We start from the raw sequence: 10,000 nt of genomic DNA, 5'->3' as shown, positions 1-10,000 counted from the left end.
CAATATGTATTCTAGTGCTTTTGGATTTCCTGAAGAGGAAATATCTACCATATGTTCAAACCATTCTGTGAGATCACTTGTCCCACACAGCTCTGTGTGTCTCAGGAATGATACATCTACACATGAGCTGCATAAATGGCTTAATCAAAGCCAGCTAATTCAACATTTTGGTCAGCAAATGAGACAAGTCTTAACTGGACTCTGCATGCCATCTACTGGTCAGAATTGGACAAATTTCAGCAATCCAATAACAGCATCGTTGTCACCGTGTAGCCAGGATGCTTCAAATCATTTCAGAAATGTTCTGTCTTATCGCAAGAGGACTAGCAGGGACTAGCATCTCTATTACTTGTAAATTGAATTTCATCCTGATATGGATTCATCTTTCTGAGTGTAAGTGACAAGACAAAAAGATATAAAAACAAATAATATTTTGTATGGTTAATAGTTCATTTTAAAAATGTAGTAAAAATAGTTCATTAAAAAAACCTAGTAAAAAACAAAAAACATACATATAAAAAAAATGCTATATCCATCTGTAGCCAACTGTCGAAGACAGCATGACTGGTCCTTCTCTCTGAGTGGATGGATTGCATATCTCTCTCCCCTGTCTATCAGAACAACAGTAAACAATTGCAATCATCTGTGAGCTCATGTATAGGAAGCAGGCCAGTATTCCCTACCATGAATATTCATATTAACTGTGTTGTCATCTGTTCATACTTCACTGAAGTATTATCATTCCTGTCGCAATAGGCTCATACTTGCACTTTTTGCAGACGCAGTGTTTGACCACTATGTGCAGTTATAACTGCAGGGAGCTCAATGGCACAGTGTGCTTGCTAGCTCTACAATTGTACAACATTTAGAAAGGAGAATAAATCAATGGAATGTTTGCTACCATATCTGTAGAATGACAAAGGCTTTTTAATCATTTACTCAGAATAAGTAACTTAATTTCAATTGAATTTTAAATGTATAGAGATGAAAATGATGACTTTATAACAATTAACCGCTGTTATATGGTGAGGTGAGGCTGTGTCACCTGCTACTATAGACAGTCCACCACTAAGCCACCACTTAGTGGGAGAAAATGGGGACCTTTTTAAACAAGGTCCAACTCAGAGTAAGCTGGCAGCATTTAACTCCCAATTTTTAACCTTTAATACTTCCAAAACATTTTATCCCATGTCAGCCCTGAATATTTTATTGTTGTATCCACACACATAGCCATTAAACATCTGTTTAATGATTGAATGATATGTTTGCATCTCAAAAGGGAGTTAAATTACTGTGCATCAAACTACTGTAATGTAATGTTTAGCAAACAAGCGCCAATCCTATTTACTATTACTATTACTTACTACTACAATCAGAAGAGATTTCTATGGAAATTAATGGAAATAATGGGGATAATGAATAACTCCATTCTAACCACAATGACATAATTTTATAACGTTTTCTGGCCCCCCCCCCCCCCCGAACTATGCAATCGGATGTCTTCTGAGTACCCACTGAACAAGGGGGGTGGGGGGGGGGTTGATATAATTGGCCTGTCAACTGAAACCAGTTACTAGTTCCATTTCCTATTTACTGTCACAGGTGGCCAGTCACCATTAAATTAGCTTGTTGTTTTAAAGACGGCAGGGACACCTGGCATAACACACACAGACAACAAACACACACATACACACACACTTACCTAACAGAGCTGGGGAGGATTGCTGTCTTTTGTATGTTGCCTGCCAGATCATTGTGGAATCCATTGGGAATGCTCCACTGTGCTGGCTGGCTCAGCACATTTTCAGACCTGCTGCCTGGGATGGAGGTGTGGAGGGGACTGTCTGATGCAGCTTCATCCCCATCTCCCTCCCCCTCCTGTGTCTCGGCGCTCTCCTGCACAGTCTCCAGCTCCAGCTCTGGGGGTTCAGGCCCCGGCAGTACCCTCTGCTGGATAAGTGGCGTGAGCGGTGCTTCGAAGCTCACGCAGCTATCCGTCTCGTCCGTTAGAGAGAGCACGTCCAGTGAGTCCAGGCTGCTGTAGCAGGTCCCGCCTCTCAGCAGCTCCGACTCCACAATGCGCTCGAACGTAGAGCTGAAACCGTCCTGGCTCTCTTTAGTCCTGTCACGCTCGTCCTCACCGTCGTCCTCCTCCTCTTCCTCTACGGTTGTGGACTCACCAACCTGTTCAACAATTCGCTCGAAAGCTGAGCTGAAGCTGTCCTGGTTCAGTGGCTCATCTTCTCCCTCTACCTCTGCGTCTGCCTCTTCAACTGAAAGCTCGAAGGTGGAACTAAATGTGTCCAGGTTCCCCTGCCCCGGCTCTTTCTCACAGTCTTGCTCTTCCTCCTGTCCTTCACTGTCCTCTCTGGTGCCGTTCTGCAAACTGCATTCATACACACATTCAGCATGTACATCAGCATGTCATAGTCCACTATGCCTCTTGAAAATCCACTGCACTACATAAAATTACTTATGCAAACGATGCAACGTCTGGCTGTCACACGGCACCAATGGCAATGCAGGATGGTGTGTGTGTGTCTCCTATCTTTAGCAGTGCTGCTGTCACACTCATGCATCAAGAGCAGCAGAATCCCAGCAGAGTAGAGCCTCATTCAGGACAGCTCCCCTGCCACTCAGCCCTAAAATATCTTCTTCTGCCTTCCTCTCACACACGTGTTACAGCCCACCTTTGACAATACTGCACTGCTCAACGAAAGCACACGTAATAACTCCCTGCCTTCTGTTTGGCCCCAAAATTTCTCCACAAGCACAACTCTCATTTACCGAAGTCTATATATATTTATGCATGGTTTCTTGATCATATGGTTTGAGAAGGAAACTTTCGGGGCTTTTTTAGATAGTGCTGTCCTTCAAAAAACCTCTAACTGACTCTGTCTTTCTTTGTCAGTAAAGATACAGTACTAATATGTTACAATAAAGTACATGAGTGGTAATTAAGATATATTATGTAATTTTATAGTCAGTAACTAAAATAAGCAACTTTGAAGCCCAACATCCACCCCACAAAACATAGGCTAGACTAAACATAAGCTACTAGGTTAGAACTGCTGAATACTAGCAAGAGAGGCAGAGCTTTTTCTATCGATGTGATACAAGTAAAGACAACTCCTTGGCCTAAATATGACACAGCATTAAATAAGAACAGCAATAAATATTTAAAAAAAATTCTAAAAAATACCTTAAATGGCCAGTTAAGTAGCTCATATGATAATCTACATCCTCTAGATACCCTAACTAAAGCAATAACGAATAACAAACCCGAATGAAAACCATTGCGAAAACCACTATCATCAGATTCTTTCAGATTATTAGCGTTCATTGTGATGTACTCTGTATCATTTGCAATAAATACATGTGCCATTAAAATGTTAAAATATAATTTATAGTACAATATAAAGTTGTTCTGTGGTGAGTTGCTAGAAACTATATACAGAATTAGATTACCAACCTTACAGTGTGCTGTTTTTCTGCTGGATCCTCTAACTGATGCAAGGGGTCATCACAGCCCTTACACTCAATGATATCTCCATTGCTGTGCTCTGTCTTCCCATTCTTCCCAGCCTCATCTTTGAGCGGCTCTTCCTCTTTTCTCCTCTCTTCTTCCTCAGCTCCATTAGTCAGTGTATGCTTATTTCTCTCATCTGGCTTTGCTTCTTCTGACAATGTTTCTGTCTTTCCTGCATCCCTGTTCTCTGCAGCATCCTCCTGAATTCCAGTCTCCTCTGTATCTTCCACTCTTACAGTCTCAGGGCTGTCTGTTTCCTGCTGTGGCTCTGGCGATGTATTTAGAGGTGGGGTATCTATGTGGAGGGGGTCATCCTGCCCCTCCTGGCTCATGGTGACCACTTTAGTCACAGTTAGTTGGCAATCCAGGTAGTAGTCAAAAGCTACAGCTGTAAGAAGAGAAATTATTTAAATATAAAGTAACTGCTGATGAATACAGACTGGGAACAAATGAATACAGACTATTTAAAGATCAATGGACAAAGAAGCATGTGGTTATTCTCCTCACATCAAATTATAAATAGATGTGTTTCATCTATTCAGAAACTGTGGTACTGAATTCACATCTGAAAAAGAGTCTGATAAAAGAATCGTGTACATGAGTGGGTATAATGAAATACATTTAAACACGTTAGCTAAATTAACATACAAGCACTTCAGTTCATTTAGCATTGAAATCTCACCAATCATGGACTAAACCTGACTGTGTGAACAGCGCAGTGTTTGTCTGGTTGACACAATAGGTCATGTAGGATAAAAGTAAAGTGGAAAAAGATTAAAACAAAAGGTAATATAAATGTCATACATGTTTCAGATTATGTCCTCTTTCTTAGTTAAAAGAAGAAGAGGACATTTTTCCTCCCTTCCTTTATTGCAGCTTGGGTGAGAAGGAAGCTGCAGCTCTGACGCACATGCTGCAGTTTAAGAATATCTAAAGCCTAAGACCCAATTCAATCAAACAGTCATAAAACTGCAGCTCCAGTTCAGTCCAGACCCTTTGTGGAAACTTCCATTGCATTAAAGCAAGAAATAAAAGCGAATCAAAAATTTAGCGATACATTTCTGTTGGCACATACGCAGCATGATTGGAGTTTTATGACAAGTAGATTAAATCAACCATACAACACTTGTGCTGTGTCTCCAAGTGGCACGTGTACAGGCTGCCTCTGTGGTATTGTAATTCCTTCCCTTTTGGTTTTTATAGTAAATATTACAGGATCAGCACTGTCTCACTGGTCATAATTATTTCATATAACCTTTAAGGTTTATTCTGAAGGGTTACTTTCATCCTCTCTCTTACACACATATATACTTACATGCACAAACTTATTTCATCAGCAAACTTTACTATAACAGCAAATATGCTTTTGTCATGGAAAGCACAAATGCATTCATGCACACACACTCACACACACACATGCCCACAAATACACAACACACCAAATACACACGCAAGCTAAATTTCCCCAGCATAACGTGCTGTTATTTAGAGCATTACTAAAGGTCCCAATGCTGAGCCACTGGCAGATGTTCATGTAGTCAAAATCCAGCATTCGCTTCTAGACAACCAGAAAGCAGTCCACAGATCACTCTCACTCACTCTCACTCATTTTCTACCGCTTATCCGAACTACCTCAGGTCACGAGGAGCCTACTCCAGTTTCCTCCCCGGTCCAAAGACATGCATGGTAGGTTGATTGGCATCTCTGGAAAATTGTCCCTAGTGTGTGATTGCGTGAATGAATGAGAATGTGTGTGTGCCCTGTGATGGGATGGCACTCCGTCCAGGGTGTATCCTGCCTTGATGCCCGATGACACCTGAATCCACAGATCAATGATACAAAATAACTTTACTCTGTAAAATGAAGAGAGACTGAAAAGCTATTCTGGCACAATATTTAAGCAAGAGATACAAAAAAGTAACTCAGAAAGAGAAAGATAACATAAACCAGAGAAGCTGTCCTGTAGGCTGTGTCAGGGCCCATGATGGTCTAGTGGAATTGGCCTGTTTGCTTTATTTTTTATTTAATTTGCACATTATGCAGGTGGACCTGCTACCATGTATATGTATATGTATGAGACTGAGTTCCTGTGCTGTCAGCAGAACAGCAGGTTCTTAAGATTGATTCTTAAAATGACCCTTAATTACTTTCAGTCAACCTCCCACCCACCACACTTGCTCAGTCTGTACTGTTGACATACATGCACACACATGACACACAAACACACACATTGCCCTCCAGCATAACAACCCAGGGTTTTTAACACTTCTCCTGATTGACGACACTCCATAAGCTTTGTCAAAACATTCAAATAATTGTCAGTATATTCAAAATATTGAATAAAGCTTAATAAGGCTGTTAAACCATTTTTATTACTATATTATGAACATATCATACTGAGAAAAAGACCCACAATAAATTTATACCGAAACTGGACAGCCGAAGATTAGGGGATAAAAGACCATGCAATTTTTTTATTATCTGAACTTCTTCTGAAGGCCATCCGCCTCACGGTTCTACTTGTGAGATGCTTGTCATTGTTGTTGAGTGGCTATTTGAGTAACTATAGACATCCTGTCAGCTCAAACCATTTGTCCTGTCAGCCTGTGCCATAGTCTAAGTCATTGAGCTTACATTTTCCTCTATTTAAATGTTTTTTTATGTGAACATTAACTGAAACTCTTGATGTGTAAGTGCATGATTATATGCCCTGTGTTCTTACTACATGACTGGCTGATTGAATGAGTGGTTCTACAGGTAAAAAGTATAAATGATTAAGTAGCTGGTGAATGTTTATTTGACGTTAAACAATCTGTGGGGTATCCTCAGCTGTGCTAGGTGCCATATCTGGACAGGCGTTCCTAATGTGGTAGAAAGGACATGACTCCTCTGAGCATATTGAGGAGCTTCGAAGTCCTACATGCTCATAGTTTTGTAACGGTCCAATAATGAGTTTGAAAATGCAATTTATTGCATGTTTTGTATTCTCTCCAGGATCCCTCCCTTCCTCTGTTTTAATATCGCCTACTAACATTTTCTTTAGGCTCTTTATTGATTGTATTAAAGTAGGTGCCATTCACTTAGGGATGGAGTTCAGCATGCAGAATTATGCTGCGCAATGACAAATAATGACATAGACAAAGTGCAACAACCCAGAGCAGAGTCCCAGAGCAGGGACTGATAAAGCACTGATAAAGCACTCTGGACCAAATGGACTTCTCTGGAATAAAACAGTGTCATCAATAGCAAAAAAAAGACTTTACAGTTACTAAAAAGCCTATCACTTGAGGTCATGTTCTGCAGTATTGTAATACTGCAGATTCTGGGTTAAAAAAGTCAATTCTAATGAATATAGAATCTGAAAGAATGTCTAATGAGTTGTTAAGACCAATACATACCACATGCACTAATATTAAAAGACACTCTGATCAACTTGATTTTAAGATATAGTCATGGTTATGGTTTGTCATCATTCTGTATGTCACCAACCTGGACAAAGGATAATCTACAGTATATACAAAACAGTAAAGCAATCAGTTCAACAGTGAGAGAGACAAACTATCCATGGATGTATGAAAACGACCCACGTCAGCAAACTGGAGCTTCCTAATTAGCTAAATTTCTTGTTTTACTTGTAACTCAAAAAACTGTTATTCTTGCTCTAGAACAGACAGGGTTATACCAAAAGCAACATCACACAGCCATACAACTCAATTGTGCTGAAATTCTGAATGCTCAGCATGCTCACACATCAGGCTGCACACCTCACCCTCCTTCTCTGTCTCTCTGTATGTAGTGCATGTAATCATGAGTCTCATAGTCTCATAGTCTGTCATGACCCACTAACCCCTTTCAGTCTGAAGACGACGCCAGCAGCCAGACACATATACAACACGCAAGGCCAGGACTTGGCATTAACCACAAGCACAACCTCATGCATTATATCAATTTCTAGTACATTTTTGCTCTAATAAATTGTGCAAATACCTTTTTCGGAGAGAGGACAGAAAATAGCTATTCATTGTTAATGGTGGCTGTATGTTCATTCAGTTCTGACATGTCTGGAGACTAACGAGAGAGTGGGAATCACCAGGTCGGGTAAACTGGCCTTTAAATCACCTCCAATTGACATTTCAAGGTCAAACGTCGTGTTGTGATGGCATTGTCTCACATTCAGCGTCTTTCCCTAAATCATTGCAGGTGATAAATCTTATTGTTAAGGCTTTCCCTTAGTCAAAACCACGTGAGCAGGGAAAAAAGAGAAAGTGTTTTTTTTTTTTTTTTTTTGGTAGGCCGGTGTCTCGTCTGGCGCTGCACTGTCTGTCTCACGCCTTCATTTGGGTGAATTAACCAACAGGGACGCAGTAAGTCTAACAATGGAGTGCTAAATAAACACTTTAAAACGACCCGCGGTGGATTTCCGTGCCTGTAACAGCACAGACAGTAATCTTAGGCTAAAGCCTGTTTATTGAAGGACAGTGGATGATCATTTGGCACATGCTGGAAGCCGGCATTGAGACTATAGCGCATGCCTACCTTACAATTTACCGTGAAATGGTGTCTGATGCGCACCTGTTCAGATCAGCTCACCTCACCTCAGGACACTTAATACAATACAACCTCTCTGGCAAAGTGCATCCCTCTGGGTGTGTGTGTGCGTGTGCGTGTGCGTGTGTGTGTGCGTGTGCGTGTGTGTGTGTGTGTGTGTGTGTGTGTGTGTGTGTGTGAGAGAGAGAGAGAGAGAGAGAGAGAGAGAGAGAGAGAGAGAGAGAGAGAGAGAGAGAGAGAGAGAGAGAGAGAGAGACTGTCGGTCCGAGCAGACATTGAACTCTAGTGTCAAACATGAGTGAAGTAAAATGCGCTTAAAGCGCGCAGGTTGTCCGCGGCTGAGACGCAGCCATATTCTCTCAGCCTCCCGGCGCAGTAACCATGACAACAGCATGGCTGGGGGACACTAGGCTCTCACTGTGGCCGCCGCTTTCTTCCTCTCCAAAATAGAGCTGGAGAGTCTTTTATTAACGGAGCCTCGTTCCCCATCTTAATCAAGCACGGCTTTCTTAACCGTTACCAAGAAAGAAAACGACCGACCTGACTGGAGAGCACACTGCATATTGATGCAGTCCATTGATACACGAGGGGGTCTAAAAACTGCCCGTGCAAGCAAATAGGCTATAACATAAGATTATGTAGTCTAGGTTAACACACAGGTTCAGGATGCATTCCAAAGAGAAAATCAACGGTCAAATTCTTATTATAAAACGCAATCCAGTGCTCCATGCATTATGATCAAGACCACGTTGGTCTCGTGTTTTTCATCCCGAGTCATTTATGAGAACATCAAAGGTACTCAAAAGGGCATTAAATCATTGTTGCTCACCGGCAAAACGCGACCAGATGAAATGTGTCTCTTTTTTGCAGCAAGTATTCCGTCCTCACGCATAAAATACAAGGTAGATGTTTTCCCTTTCTCAGATCTCAGACCCAGATCCTGTCCCACTGTCTCCGTGTGAGAGACGCACTAGTATAATACAGAGCGCTCACCCACGCGCACAGTTACAACACACAACACGCGCGCGCGCGCTCACACACTACACATGACCAAGACTGCGATCGGCTGATTGTGGATCTGTGTGTGTGTGTGTGTGTGTGTGTGTGTGTGTGTGTGTGTGTGTGTGTGTGTGTGTGTGTGTGTGTGTGTGTGTGTGTGTGTGTGTCGAGGTCTTTCCATTGCGCTGCGTGAGAAGCTGAAGACTCTGATGTTTTTAACCCTGTTGCTTTCTATCTCAAAGAAATAATTATATAATAATTAAATAATGAATGCATTGTCTAACTGTACCTCAGCATTCATTTCAGCCATGTGGGTATCTCTGAAGTGAAAAAAAAAAATATCAAGATGCAAATAACAAGACGTGGATACATACCCATGCACCATTTGAAAACACTCCTTACTCCAGTCTCACCATTTGAGTTTTTCAATCATTGGCCTAATGATTTTTACTTTTTTACCTGATATAATATAAATAACAATATCTACTTTCTTCTTTCACGTAGCTGTACTTCACTGTCCAGAGTTTTTATTTAGATGAATAAATGGATAATTAATTCTGTATAAGACTGTAATGTATTACAGTAATCAGAATCAGAATCAGATTTAGTGTTAACACACAAGGAATTTGGTTCCAGCAGTTTGTGACTCTCAAAGGTACAGATATACACAATACTATACAAACTATACAAGACAATGCAGACAATGGGATACAATAAAACTATGGTAATGGTTAAGAGCATATAACAATAGCAGTTACATTACTGAATACTTCATGTATTCATAATTTTTCACTTGTATATGTAGAAATAGGAACCTGTGAAAAAAACAGTATTTTTCACAAAGCCCTAACTACTTACAGAAGCATAAAGCTGAAACATAAAATATATATATAGATCTACTTTAGCCCAAAGCCTGAGAAATAA

At 40.9% G+C, this 10,000-nt stretch overlaps 1 protein-coding gene across 2 annotated transcripts in view; it reads right to left on the bottom strand.

Annotated features, from left to right (window-relative positions):
• The window catches only part of psd2 (pleckstrin and Sec7 domain containing 2), a 34,650-nt gene extending 25,011 nt beyond the window's left edge, over nucleotides 1-9,639 (bottom strand). The window contains exons 1-3 of one of the 2 annotated variants that reach the window (XM_047802439.1): nucleotides 9,451-9,639; nucleotides 3,473-3,917; nucleotides 1,703-2,386 (exon numbers count right to left, since the gene is read on the bottom strand). In XM_047802439.1, the coding sequence (XP_047658395.1) occupies nucleotides 1,703-2,386; nucleotides 3,473-3,917; nucleotides 9,451-9,454 (1,133 nt within the window). In that variant the 5' untranslated portion in view covers nucleotides 9,455-9,639. Of the gene's footprint in view, nucleotides 1-1,702; nucleotides 2,387-3,472; nucleotides 3,918-8,906; nucleotides 9,138-9,450 lie in introns of those variants that run through there. The other variant, XM_047802440.1, reaches the window with a different exon arrangement.
• Between the last annotated feature and the right edge of the window lie 361 nt (nucleotides 9,640-10,000).

Source organism: Tachysurus fulvidraco, chromosome 17, assembly GCF_022655615.1.
Source record: "Tachysurus fulvidraco isolate hzauxx_2018 chromosome 17, HZAU_PFXX_2.0, whole genome shotgun sequence".
In the NCBI taxonomy this organism is placed as follows: Eukaryota; Metazoa; Chordata; class Actinopteri; order Siluriformes; family Bagridae; genus Tachysurus; species Tachysurus fulvidraco.
This window is presented reverse-complemented; position numbering and strand designations above follow the sequence as displayed.